Below are 15,613 nucleotides of genomic sequence, written 5' to 3'. Positions count from 1 at the left end.
TACTAAAGGCTTTACTGTACTGCCGTTATATTCCTGAACTTCAACGACACGATATTACTTAAAATATGGCCTACTGTTGCGGAAATTAAAGCACAAAACAATAACTCAAGATAGTCTAGTGTTGTTGCTGCCGGCACAAACTGTGAGCATTATCAATCATAAGCCCAGCATTATCAATCATAAGACAAAAACGGAAAATGTTCTGGCTTATTCCTGAATAAAAATTTCCTTTGTATTTGTCGAATAACTACCAAATACAATTAATGCAAAATCATATTTTTAATATTATTATTATGAGGACTTCTTTGGACGTATTACGCAAGGCAGGGCAGGCAGGCATTATAATGTTAGTAAAAAATACTTGATCAATCAAGTTTTATTACAATGAAAACCTAATTTGGAACCGATTTAAATAAGTTACGTAACAGGTTAGCGGCATCAAAAGATGCACTTTATATGGATAATTATACGGATAATGATATGAAGAAAATAAATTTTAATGTATTCAAACTTCTCACATGATTGATTTGTAGAAACAAAGGGTAAATTAACTACATTATATTAAAGAAAATAACAGTGGGATAATATATTTCATGAAGTAATCTTTCCTACCATTATTAATGCCAAACAAATTCTAAATATTTTTCTCAAATCTAAGTTTGTTATGTTACCACGTCTGCACCGCTGGGTGTATTATATTGAAATGTCTTGAAAATATGTTTAAGGACAGTCAACTTCTGTCAAGCCAACAAGTTTTGAATGATTATAAAATAAATATAAAATTCTATCAAAAACGCGAAATTTCCACAAGTCCAACTACACTAGAAACCTGAGATGATTTAAAAGGGCAACTATGGAGTTTCTTGCCGGTTCTTCTCCATAGATATTGCTTTTCAAATCGGTGGTAAATGATAAAAATATGTAATGATGATTCAAAAGTGCCTCTGGAAGATGTCTTATTGTAAAATATAATATATAATAAGTGAGTTTATTTGAACCTTCAAAAACCCAAAAACAGTAACTAACCTGATGGGTCCCCATAGAGCTAGGCATCGAAGATACCACGGTCACCGTTTGGTGGTGCTGCTGATTCGGCTCGTGCTGCGACATACTCATATTTTGCTGATTTTGGCCTTCCGATATCTGTACAAACAATATATCACTTACTTACTTACTCACTTACTTACGTACTTACTTACTTAAGTATTTACTTAATATCCACATCCTAAGACCAATAAATGTTACAGTTGAATTGTAAACTCCGTTAGATTATAATCTGTCCCACGAAATTGTTGCATCAAAAAATTTTGATCTTTAACATACTACGAACAATTGAATTGTTTTTCGGTATATTGGAATCTAAGATTGGAAATATCATTTGAGATAATATTGAGTTAGGTACAATGATTGACAATATAACAGTCCAGCATCACTTGACTACTGGACCATAAACACAATAGACAGTAAGACACAAGAATTAAAATCCCTATTCACCCATTTAAGAAGGGCCTAGCAATATAAAGAAATTGTCCAATTGTAATTCGCGAATTACTGCAACATGTATATGACATAATACACGTGTAATGGAAGTATTTTGAGAAGGTCAAGGTGCTGTTGAGGAAAGAAAAGAAAAAAAGAATTTATTTTTAGTATGTTAAATTCCCAAGTAAAAGTGGGAGGTAAAATTGAAATTCATCGAGCGATAAAGGCGTGAACGTGACAATTTTATAAGAATTCTAAAATGTATCATAAATAACTTATTTAATTTTTTAAACTTTCTTAAATGCTACCTTAGAGGTTATATCATCACACACAATAATTAAGAAAAATGCAATTCCTTCCTTGACACTTCAACCGACCAAAGCAAGTACGCCGTACCAAACGAGATACACCGTAAAACTTTCTTCATACCGCATTCAGCTGAAGAGCACCTAGTCAAGTACCAAACTACATGCTAGAGTCTAGATGTTAGATCAAAGCCTTCCCGGCTGTCATACAAAAATGAACTGTCAAGTATGAAGATAGGGTACAAAATCGCATACCGTTTGCGACTTAATCTCGCCGCTCATGCCGCCCTTCTGGTTCTTGTCGAACAGTAGGTTCACGTTGTTCTGTGGTGACGAGAGAAAGCTCAGGTTGATCTCGCCTATGCCCGGCACGTTGAACTGCTGCGTGTGTAGCGATTGATTGTTTACAACCTGTAGGAAAATTATGTTTACTTGGCCTTTGTTTTTGGGTACATCAATTACTTACATTGGATACTTCGGGTTGATGCGGTGACTGAGTGATAAAAAGTTAGGGATATATTATGCATCTCTGACATGTCATAACTAGAGAACAGCTCTTTAAAATAGTACGTACGTTATACGTCTTCTTTGAAAATGGTTTTTATACCAACTTTAAATAACTGCATAGGAAATTGGCCAGTTAATTGGCGGAAAATTTGTTATAGCTTAAATTGTAAGCAGCATTCTTAACGTTAATTCAATTAATTCTCTCATGAATAAAATAAAAACCAATTATTATGTTTTACATTATAAATAAACTTCATTGGAAACCTACTGATTCCTTTAATAAGTAGCTTATAAAATAGCCTCAAAATGAAAATGCAATAATAAATTTCAATTTAATCGTAAAACATTTCGTGATTGATCTTCAAGTGAAAAGAAGTTTTGTAAATGATTGAACATTTACGACTTCGACTTTGAAACCGAGTTTTGCTATGATCAATTACAATTTTTTTTATGATAAGTACCAGTCCAGTTCAGATTTTAAGAAATAAAATTAGCAATGTTTTGAAATAGTCATCGTATCCATAAAAAAATAAAAATGGAACATTCTCAACATTTTAAGTTTGTTGAACTGAATACGCTGTACGGTTGTATTTTCATTATTTCTTTCACTAAATAAACCTTTTAGCGCTTTTAATACAGCGTTAATGCGAATACTTATTGAATGATATTCTATGAAGAGTAAATCTGCAAGTCAGGAAGTATTCAGGAAGTTTTCCTTTAAGTAGCAAAAAATTGTAAAGCTATAAAAACCGTCATTTCATCAAAATACACCCATTTAAGTGCAAGTCTATTACAAATCATATGGAATTATCTCGTATTTTTTCAATTGAATTAGAATGAAAATATATAACAAGTTCTTTCAATCTATTAATTAATTTATTTATTTTATTTATCATTTAAGTGGTTAATTTAAGTGGTTAAATGGACATGTTTAATAGTAAGTCTTCATAAATTTCAATATAACACCTCTATAAATACCTGAACAAATTTCTGCTGCTGTAAATCTTGTTGTGACTGAGGTAATTGCTGTATTTCTGGCTTAGATGGCTGCGATTGCTGCAACTGTTGTTGCTGTTGCTGTTGTTGCTGCTGTTGTTGCTGCTGTTGTTGTTGCTGCTGCTGTTGCTGCTGTTGTTGCTGCTGCTGTTGCTGCTGTTGTTGCTGCTGTTGTTGCTGCTGCTGTTGCTGCTGTTGTTGTTGAAACTGTTTTTGTAGCTGTAAAGAACAGCTCTATAAGGGAAGGCACTGTTTCAACTATTAACCGAACTGTCTTCGCCAAACATGCATTTTATGCTTTATGGATTTTAAAACCTGCGTATTTTAATACGTTCCGTGGTCGGTGTTGAACTAACCGACATTACACCCGACGACAAAACAAATACGATTCCTAGTATTTGTAAGCTGAGATGTGTTATTTGAGTTGCAACTTTGTGGGTACATACATAGTTTTAAATATAGTTTTTTTGATAGCGGCGATCTCGTTTCGCACAGAGGATGTTTTTGAAACTATATCTTACCATAGGATGAAAATAAATAAAAACTTGTACCTACTAACGTACAATGTTGCATTAGAAGAACAAAATTGATGGTAGTTTAACAAAGTACCATCAACTTTGTTCTTTAGTTTAATATTATAGAAAACAATTGGGCATAACACATACAATATAAAAATAAAACCACAATCCATCGTTAAATAATCCCGTTTCGTGTTTCGCCTCAAAACCTTCCGATACGGCCTTCAGAGAAAACAGGTTTGTATCAACATTTAGTTAAATTTTCTGGTAGATATAATAGTGAGAGCTTTAGAAAAATCCCCTTTCTCTAGAACAATTTTACAAAATACGTAAACATTTCGACTACCAAAATGTATAAAAAATCTTCGTGTGGATATTAAATGCATAAAATATAAAATTTGGACGCCATATTTCAAAAAAAACCTTATAGGAAAGGAAAAAAGCTTAATATAAAGGTGCGACTATTTCGAAGTCTACCCCATTTAATATACAGTATTTGTACGGCTGTCGGCTGTCGCGCCTTTTTTTATTATAAACGGAGGCGAGGGTTACCCAGCTTCGTTTTAGGGGAGTGTTTCCTCGTCCTAACCGCTAAATCCATTCGATAAATCATCATCCTCAAATAGCGCTACGTATAATTTCTATGATGGAGGCAAATCCCATTCGAAGCGTTTTAGACATTTAAATCAACGTGATGACAAGGTCACGCTTATATCTCTCATGAGGCGAGTTCTGTCGCGGAATAGTGTTCTCTCTGTCTTACTTATTCGCGTTTTAGGATGATGGAAAGAGATGTCTCAAGTTTTGGGTTTCGTGTTAATTCTATACGCATACTTTTACGTCGGGATATTAATATACGATAGTGGGATTGATTGTCCGGTTATTTCGACTACCAAATAACCTAAGAAAGCTTTGTTTACGTCACATATGAATAATGGAATGACTTTGATGATAACACGATACTTGATTAAAGAGTATTTGTATTTCAGGTTTTCAACTTGAAATGGTTTAAGTTAACGTATGGGAATACAATTCTAATTATATTATATTTTGCCAAACGTGAATGATTTCATTATACAACGAAAAATAAAAGAAACGTTATCTTTAGAGCAAGCGAGAAGCTTCAAGAATTCTCGGTGTCGCTTTTGCAAATCGATATTGCAAAAGCCGGCTAAGTCGAGTGCGAAGGCAAGTAAGCTTCTAAAAAAATTTTAGCCGTGGTTTTTATCAAGCGGATGAATAGGTACTGATTTGAATTTAGCATTTTAATATATTTCAAATAGTATATTTTATCTTTCCAATTATACTAGTAAGTTGCAAAAACATGAATCATGCGCATTGCAAGTTACTAGTATTACTAGTTCCAGACCAAAATCATACAAAACTTGAATAGCTAATCAGAATTCAAAATTCTAAGAATCGCCAATTGTTGGGAGTCAAATAAAAAGTATTCCTCACACAGACATGTGAAATATCTGTTATTCGCAACCAATAGTGGATAACGTGGCAGCAAAAAGTGTGGAAACGCCGCTCGTATCGAAACATAACTGGTTAAAACCTATCTAGATCCGCTCGTGGGCGTTTTATTTTTCAACAAATAAATCAAGTAACAAGTAGCGGTTTAGTTGAAAGTTGTATTGCATCATGTAGGTACTTTGTATTGTACGTCGCGGTGGATTGTGGAATATAACTTAGAGCTTTATAAAGGCAGATCATTACACGCGACGGGATTCCTATGGCATATTATCACGCTATATATTCCAGTATAAAGGAATGGACTCAATTTATACGTGATTGGTAGGAAAACAAGTACACTCGATAATGGTTCGGATACAATGGTGTCAATCACATAGGTACTATAATATCACAATGCACCTCGTATCACATACTAGGTGTTGTTTGTCTTATAATTTATAAAGACTAGCCTTGGTAATTCAACACTAAGATTGTAAAAAGGTATTGCTGCGAGCTTCTATTACAAAAGCACATTAAAAGCGATGTCACTCCCGTTTCCCGTAACACCTTGTCACGTTACGAAAGAGGTATACGATATCTCCTTTGTAGTGCTGTAAAACTTCGACCTACATAACGTGCTAGGGTGCAGCAGCAAAAGCAAAATATGAAATGTAAAGAAAGATGCTAAGTGCTTCAACAATAACATGCCATTAACGGCAACGTCGATCAACCTATACGTAGGTATTTCATATTATTCAACTTTCTGCAGTACCCGAGAGAGTACTTTAGAAAACTTATAGAAGAGTTTTATATAAAAATATATAAATATATATAATAATACTCAACAGAATACTGAGATCATGTGAAGAAAGCTATGAATTCATATAATAAACACCGCGTACTAACTCACAGTACTTTCAAACGCTGTATAATGCATACATAAATCATTTTTTATTATTTATATTTATTATCCCACGTAACAGCATATTTCATAATATCTTTCTTGAATTCTTGTACATTTTGCATGAATCTTTTGGTGGATTTTTTTTTGTAATATATTCTGTGTAATTTATTTCATTTCACGAATTTATACAACTTGTACCTTCTATTAAAATTTCTTAAAAAAAGATAAATATATTATGCGTTAGTGGAAGATGAAATACTGACTTAAAAAAATAATTTAGGATTAAATAATAATCGTTGAAAGTCATTAAGCTTAAAAAACCTTAAGTAGATTTTCGCCCACTTATTATTTAAACAGTATCTATTTGAATAATATACCCCCCTACTATAAAAATAATATTTTTCAAACCTATCAGTATTCAACAAAATAAGTCGATACATACATTGAAATAGAAAACATCCACAATTCACGCTAAAGACTGCATACCATAAAATACATTGAATAATTAATATTAAATATAAATATAATAATTTATTTTTAATATTTAGGTAAGGAATTGTATAAAATACAAATTCACGTTTAACCACTAACTATACACGTAGGACCCTAAATGAGACTCCTGAATCTACCGTAATGAGCAAGGGGAAACGAACCCAAGCTAAAAACTAATATCCGTCGAGCGGAATCTACCTGATGGGCAGACGGTCGGCGCAGACGTCATTTCACACAACAAATTGTTATTTCTGAAAATTAAACAAGCCCTTTTATTGCTTATACGTAGCTAATTAGCTTGTAATTACGTAGCTATTTCGTAGGGACGAAATAGTCTCATATTCGTATATCTGTGATTAAACGATTGAAAAATAATTAGGCCTGTAAAACATATTATGGAACAAATAGAACGTTGTGTTTAAGACTTGACGGAATATTTTACTGAATGTAGGTAGATTGTAGGTACCTACGTGGAAAAGATTGTTTTACAACCTACGTTTTATTGATTGTAGCTACAATAAATGTATTCAATGAATCGTTGTCGTTTTACATAATATAATAAACCAATCTAACTTCACTTCTAGGACGATGTATTGACGAGTTACATTAGGAAATTCCTACCAATGGTTTTCCCAGAAATATCTAAGAACAATCATAATTTAATAGTTATGAGAAATAACTGTCTATAGATATTTTTTTACCGCAGACACTGGCTTTTATCTACTTCTTTATCCCAAACTCATTATATTGTCAAATTGGCGTTATACAGGTAAACTTTTGCATGCATTGTTGCGCTCGTCAAATTACACCCGCCCATAAACGAAGCGCATTCGCATTATATACTCCATAATATTCTGACACTTATTGCTTATATGTCAGGGCTGATATTCTTACGCAGTATCGTCAATGCGATATAGGTACCTACCTATGTGTATCACTGTTTGCGGATTTTACATCCTAGTAATCGATCCGACTGATGAAGTACTACGATAGCGTTGCAAAGATTTAACGCCGTGTTAAAAAACGAAGTATATAAAATATCACTAGCGCTATAAAATAGTAATTAAACTTCATATACAACAAAATGTAGAATATGAACCCATAGAATATACCAACGAAAAACAAATAAAAAACAAATTACTTACCTACCTATGTTAATTTACCAAGGAACTTCAACTATAGCAACAAGCTAATAAATAACTTCGTTTTAGACCATTTCTTTTTATAAACTCACTATAATTATTTTTATTCATATCACATTTAATTACTTTTTATCCGTCTAAAGATTCCGAGTGATCGCAGCCATACTGTCGTGCACGATGGAATTGTTGCAAACAAATCTCCACTCACCCGCAAATTTTTTGTATATTTTTTAAAGTGTACCTTATTTTAGAATATTTTTTAAGTGAATTGCAACAAGTGATAACTGCGTTAAAAACAACCGACTTCAAACTTGCACTTGCAAAATTTACAAATACCTACAGACAAAAATGCTCATAAAATAAAAACTACTGGGCCTATCCGAATAAATTTTTTATGGGACCAATTCGACACCATCCCGCATCGAACAAAAAAAGAATCACGTAAATCGGTTCAGAAACCTCGGAGTAATCGGTGTACATACATAACAAAAAAAAAATATATATACCGGCCGAATTGATAACCTCCTCCTTTTTTTTGAAGTCGGTTAAAAATAGGTACTATAAAACTCCTTTTCATAAACCTATATTAGTAACATAAATTGAATAAATTCTGAGTTACAATTGTATTTTTCCCTAAAATTTTCGAATGTTCTGAAATGTCCTTACAAAAATAAAATTCACGGATTCTAAATTATTGGCCTAGCAAAGATTAAGTAGGGACAGAGGAACGATTGGTAAAAACTGTTAACCGGTAATCATAAATGAAAAAATTAAATATAATGAAATAAAAAAAAATGTTCCCAGGCATATTCACACACCGTTAACGAATACTAAACCGCGTTTGTACTATGGAAATTAGATAACTGATACTCAAACCATCATTTAACTATCGTTTCAATCTGAACAAAACATTTTTAAACTGTATATTTTTGAATTTTATTTAATTCCTATATAGCATATTATCTACATTATTATTATAATGATTAATAAAAAGCTGAACAGTTAGTTTAATTGAACGCGATTTTCTATAGAACTACTACACAGATTTCAAAAATTCTTTCACTGTTCGTTATGTAGGTAGATACGTCATCCCATGCTATTGGCATCTATGTAGTATGTACCACTGGCGAAGCTGGAGCGACCCGCTAAATAAATAAATGACGAATCTCATCAATTACTAGTTTACGTCATTGTATAGGTAACAAAGTCTCATAGATATTTTTTCACACTCATCAAGTCACACCCTACGCACAACCCACAGGCATACCCGAATAAAATCGAACTCAATCTAAGCGTGCTTCCGACGTAGGTCTCATTAACTTGCCGTAATTTTATGCTGTTACGTTCAAATCCTACATTATTCATTACACACATTGGCATATTATTCTATCTCTGAGAGAACTAGTTAGGTTCGTTAATAATCAACAATACAGTTTCTTGTTCAATGACAATGATATATAACTCTCAAATTGGAACCAACACAGTATCTATTATTATATTAATTCATCATCATCATCATCATCAGCCCATATACGTTCCCACTGCTGGGACACGGGCCTCCTATGAGGGTACAGGCCATAATCCACCACGCTGGCCAAGTGCGGGTTGGCGGATGACACATGTCGTCGAACTTTTTAATTCTTCGACATGTCGGTTTCCTCACGATGTTTTCCTTCACCGTTCGAGCAGTGGTGATAATACAACATGCGCAGATAAATTGAAAAATCAATTTATTTCCTGCGCGTTCGCCTGGTCTCGAACCACGGACTTATCGATTCGAAGTCCGAGGTCTCACCACTGAGCCACCACTGCTCTTATTATATTAATTAAGAGTATTGAACAAGTCAAATAATATTGAAAATTTAACTGTTACTCAAGTATAGAGTACACAATGATCACAAAGAAAGGTGTTACATTCATATATTTTAGCATCAAAATAAGAGTTTATAGTTGTACAATTTGAAAAATCTGAAAGTTATTATGTAATAAAATTTATTGAATAAATTATCAAGATTTAACTACATGAATTACTGGATGTACTAAATATCTACAATAATTTCAACTTTTGGAAAACAGAATACCTTGGCTTTTAATAAAGACATTTTTATTAAGTCAATCCCATTACTACTAGTAAATTCTAGTAAATATTTCTTCTTTGTACATAGATTATATACATAACACTATCTTAAATACATGAATCATTTCTTAGTATTTGAGTATCTAATTATTTCTTATGTATCAATGTTATCTATACAGATAGTACAAAATTGTATTTCTGCATTATCAAGTCCATTTGTATTGTACAAAACCTAATTTATACTTAAAATAATGTATTTGAAATAAAATAATATATTATTGAATAATAGTCACTAACTATGTACCTCTAATTCATAGGTTACACGCTCAGTCTGGCGTCAGTTCAGTCCATCAGTTTGATCCGGCTTAGACTGATGCCAGAATGATGGATGAAAAACACGGTATATTCTGAACCATCAGTCCGTCTGTCAACCGGTTAGACGATAATTCTGAGCAGACTGATGGACTGAACTGACGCCAGACTGAACGTGTAACCTATGTATAACGTACAACCATGACTACAAGTACCCATAAAGGTGCAGACCATCTTCACACATAATTATAAAAAAATGAACCGCATTTAAATTGACAGAGCCTAACAAAATAAAAAGGGAAGACATGATAGGCAGGTTTTAAATAAAAAAAGAATTATCAAAATCCATTCACCTAGTGCTGAGGTAATTTACCAAAAAAACCCAGTTGCATTTAGAATCTCTTTCTTTTTTTGAAATTGATTGAAAAACAAATTTAAATAAACTCACCAATTCTTGTTGATCCTGTTGATTCTTCAAATGCTGTTGTATAGCCTGATGCTGCCGCTGCAACGCCTGCTGCTGCAACTGCTGTATCTGCTGTTGCTGCAACTGCTGCAGTTGTTGTTGCTGCAACTGTTGCAACTGCTGCTGCTGTTGCTGTTGCTGGATTATTTGTTGCTGTATCTACAACATTTTACTGTGTTAACCAATGAAACTATAAAAGAAAGCAATAAAACAACAATTGGTTTCAGAAGTTGTAGTATTAAAAATTATCTGTGCAAATTAACTTTTTTGCACACATTAATGCAAGCAAGCTTTTATCTTTGAAACATATTTGTTCACAATAACAAAAACAATAAAATAAAACACTTGTTTTCAATACATGCAGTGTTTTTCAATTAACCCCTTATTGCATGAATTATTAAGGAGATGAAATAAAAATTATTTTTTTGTAAAAAAGTGTTTATTAGACCTTACATTATGAGATCAAATTGAGAAAAAAAATTATTTACTTATATTATAGAAAATATATAACGGCGCCATATATGGACTCGTATGCAGTGTTTGTTGTATTTTTTCTGTCATATATGGCTTCGTATGCAATTAGAAAAAAGTAACTAATTAATAAAATAAAAACATATTCCGGATTAATTTCACACACACGGTTGCTAAGCCCCAAACTAAACTTAAGCTTGTATCCTGAATGCTTATTCAACTGATATGCTACATATACTTTACATAAATCCTATCCTACTTATATTATAAATTCGAAAGTTTGTGAGGGTGGATGTATGTGTATGTGTTTGTTTGTTACTGTTTCACGCAAATACTACTGAACCGACTTCTATGAAATTTAGCACACATAATATAGAGGGTAACTTGGACTAACACATAGGATAGGTTTTATCCCGAAAATCCCACGGGAACGGGAACTATGCGGGGTTTTCTTTGAAAACGCGGGCGAGGCCGCGGGCGAAATGTTAGTACTTTATATGGATACCTAAATAACACCCAGAATCACAGCCAACTTATACTTCGTGAAATTGCTTAAAACAATTACGTTTGTCATTATAACATAAAAACACGTTATATTTTTCACATAGCGTGAAGGAACGAAATTGGAACAATATAGGCATAGCTGACGGGCGTTCTTCTTCCAAATTCGGTAATGACTAATCCCATCAGACCGTACAGAATCAAAGTGAAAATCTAGATGTCCTGCAGGAGTTTTTCGTAGCTTTTTTGCGGTAATTGGCGAGTCAGAAATACTGAGGAGACTCCAGAGATGCCGATGTTTCTAAGTTTTTGAGAGACGACCACGTCTTTTGGTAATAAGAGCTTTCCCTGACTTTCGCATTTGCTCTGAAACGGCTAATTAAAAATCATACAGTGGCATATAGCATGAGTCTGTATTTATTGATGATGATATAATATTTACATGCTTAGCATAGTGAGATAAAAGTGTCTAGGATCGATACTGGAACAATCAGTGAAAGTATCCTTGAATGCTGTGCTTGAATGCATACCCAGCCACATATGACATAATATATTTTGGACGGAATGCATACGAAGCCAAATATGACAGATTTGGAAAAGTACAAAAAAACATGATTAAAGCAAAAAAAACAACCTAACCAAATGTTTTACCTTATTTTAGAAAGACTAAAGAATGAAGAAATATTTTTTTTCATGGCTTTACTCACCTTTTTGATATTGAAATCTTAATTTAAAAATCACGGTTTTTTCCGCGCACCCAAACCGTCGCACGCGCTAGACTAAATCTATAATATATCTGATGGATAATATTTACACTGTATAAATTAATTACATTCCAATTCTCGATGAAATGCTGTTTAAGATGTAAGGTAGTTTTTTTAGATATTGTTTATAGTTAGCCTATAAAAAATTCATAAACTTCGTCGTCCATATATGGCTCTGTATGCGGTAAGGGGTTAACATCTTTTATCTGAACATATTTGTTGTAAACAACAAAAACAAAACATTACATGGAATCGTAACATATTTTGATGTGATGGTGAGTGAACAATGTAATTAATTTAATTGTCTGGGGTTATCGTTAAGTATTGATATTAATTGACTGTAGTTCACATGTTATTTGATAGGTAACCTACATTATGTTTTGTAGTACTGGAAAAATAATTGGAACATTTGCATATTCCAAATATTGTGAATGAGTATAGCTAAGGTTATTTACTTTAAAATAAGCTCTTAGGTTATGTTTAAATGTTTTTGCAGAGGTTTTCCAACTATGTGTATATAATGGTGTATTATGAATAGCAATAATTGAGTGTAAGTATATTTAGATGAATATATAGATGACAAAAAATATTCCTTACTTGCAGTTTATCATCATCTTCCTTTTGATTTCGGTATCTATAATCCTCTGCCTGCGAGTGAGTTTCAGGCTCAGACTTGGGCTGTTTAATCTCAGGCCTTCTAAATGTGCTGTTTTGTTTGTCCAAGGCCAGCAATGTGTTTGCAGCTTCGTATTTATCCTCAGTTGTGATGCCTGCCTTCTGGGCTAATGTCTCCAAGTACTGTAGCGGACGTTTCGCCGGCTTCGCTGCAACCTTACTCTTGTCGGTCGGCGTTCCAGGCGACTGTTTAGGTACCGTCCGCGTTATAGTTATACTATTCTTAGTGAGGTCATCCTTCTTGTCATTCTTGGGCTCTAATGTAAAATAATTCTTAGGATAGTTGTCTTTATCCTTTTCCCCGTTTAAATTATTATTCTCTATCAATGTTATTGTTGTTGAGTTTGTGACTTTTAATGTTTTGTCTTTTGAGTCTTCCTTAGGTTGCACAGTGGCCCCCGAGCCATGAGTAGGAGACAGGAGCTGTGTGGGGACATGCTGGGTGACCAAATTAGCACTGGGAGCTTCGGGAGGATGTAATTGTTTTTCTGGTGGTTTTGTTAATTGTTGCTGTTGAAAACTTGGGCTCTGTGGCTGTTCCTTGTCCTGATCTTTCTTTTTTTGGATATTATCTAATATTTCAGATCTAGAAACAAAAACATACATTTGAATAAAGTAAAAAATTAACAAGTGTTTCATTAAACTATATAACAAGTTCCAGGCATTCAAGTGCATTTGTTACCATTATACCTGTGAGTATCAGCCATGGCTCGGATTTCACTATAAATTTACTGTACTGTAGTATACTTTATCGGCATTGAATTTTAAGACGAAATGGAAACCTTACATTTAACAATGTATTTACATTTAGTTTCATTACATTCCCAGGTTAGTAACAAAATGTTTACACATGACAACAGCAAACCGATAGGTAGTATTAACTAATATTTGTCTTTAATCTTGTGCTTTAGATACAATGGACATACTAATAAAAATCAATAAAAATATACCAAACAACTTTCCGGATAGGAAACAAGGAAATTATGTGCGAAATTGTCCATCAATGTCAATGTCAAAGTCACTTGTAGCTTGTAATCTACAGAGTAGATACCGAGTAGTGATGCCTAATTAAATCGTTTATCGTTTCGTACAAAAACAAAAGGTGTTAATAAGCCACGTTCTAATAATTTTAAATCATCATAATATATTATAACATATCTCGTTTTTGAAAATTAATTTAAATTGATATTATTATCTTTATTCTCAGATAAACATTTAAAATTTTAATAAAAAACCACCCATCTTGCGGATTATGGACATCATGCAGTTAAAATATTAGTAACAAGGTATTTAACCCTCTGTTAAATTATCATACATAGTAAAACTAAAGTCGCATAGGTACTTTTTTAGTGTTCATCATACTTACCATGACTATAATAAAAATAAGGTTATACACCTATTTAGGGAAGAAACCCAAATAAAAACGGCTCGTCTGGCATTATTTCACAAGGGGAAGCAAAAAATAATGAAATGTGCGAAAGAGAGAGCATTATGCGAACACGTGTGGCATAAAAGAGAGGTATATAAAGCGCACTAGGGGAGTTGGAGAGCGAACCGGTTCTGCATGTGTGCAGACAGACGGAACCCTCCCCCCTCACTAACCGACCCTCAGGCACGAGAGCCCCACATTGTCGGCATTTCCCCGAAGCGTTGCAATAATAATACCAACTCCCCTCGAATAATAGATGATGCTTTTATTATCATGTATAGAGGCAATATAAAAAATATGTAGGTAGGTATGTAGAATTAATTATTTACAAAATACCTCACATTTACTTAATTTATATTCTTTTGAAGTGACAAAATGCCGATAGAAACACAATTTAGAACCACAATTATTTTTAATTTACCACACTAAGCCACACGCGACGCACTCAACCACATCCATTCGCAGCGATAAAGTAAAAAGTAACATAAAATACCTTTTGGTGTAAAAACCATAAGAACAACGTTCCATCGTTTCAAAATAAAGGGTTAACTGAAACGTAAGCGCCGACCCATGCGGCAGTTATTAAAGAAAAAACAAACAAAAAAGGTAAGGATTGAGACATTCGCACGGGTGAAAGTAAACACAACACTTATTATCGACGAAAACGACATACAAACACACTTTATCGACAGTGCGGTGCCCGTCTCATTGCAACAATAACCTCCTTTTCGAATGGCGAAACACAACTGAGGTAACTGCGCGCGCTACCACCGTCTCCCCGCACCCAATCTCTTCACCCCGCGCAACCAACGCTCTGCTCACCCATCGCCAATGGTACGCCCGCTGCCAATGCTCGCCTGTCATTGGTAGACTCGTTTTATGACCGTTCCACAAACAAAACCGGTTGCTAAGAACGGCACGAAAGGGCGCGAGGAACAAAATTAGCGTTTCTGCGTTATTATTATTACTTCTGCTTCTATCCTGCTTACACTTGATGTTTAAAGCGAGAGAGAAGATATAAAATATTAGCGCTTCGCATCGCCCCGCAGCATACCTTTTTTATACTTTTCTCCAGCCGTTTGTGTAGTAATAGTAATTAAGTAATAAAAAATTTAGT

The 15,613-nt window shown here is 33.7% G+C and overlaps 1 protein-coding gene across 1 annotated transcript in view; it reads right to left on the bottom strand.

Annotated features, from left to right (window-relative positions):
- The window catches only part of LOC123705442 (polyhomeotic-proximal chromatin protein-like), a 41,061-nt gene extending 25,820 nt beyond the window's left edge, over positions 1-15,241 (bottom strand). The window contains exons 1-6 of the mRNA XM_045654203.1: positions 14,990-15,241; positions 12,990-13,653; positions 10,639-10,815; positions 3,273-3,509; positions 2,043-2,198; positions 1,027-1,143 (exon numbers count right to left, since the gene is read on the bottom strand). Coding sequence (XP_045510159.1) covers positions 1,027-1,143; positions 2,043-2,198; positions 3,273-3,509; positions 10,639-10,815; positions 12,990-13,653; positions 14,990-15,024 — 1,386 coding nt within the window. The 5' untranslated portion in view covers positions 15,025-15,241. The remainder of the gene's footprint in view (positions 1-1,026; positions 1,144-2,042; positions 2,199-3,272; positions 3,510-10,638; positions 10,816-12,989; positions 13,654-14,989) is intronic.
- Positions 15,242-15,613: the final 372 nt, after the last annotated feature.

Source organism: Colias croceus, chromosome Z, assembly GCF_905220415.1.
Source record: "Colias croceus chromosome Z, ilColCroc2.1".
NCBI lineage: Eukaryota > Metazoa > Arthropoda > Insecta > Lepidoptera > Pieridae > Colias > Colias croceus.
The sequence above is the reverse complement of the archived record's forward strand: the minus strand, read 5'-3'. Positions and strand labels throughout refer to the sequence as shown.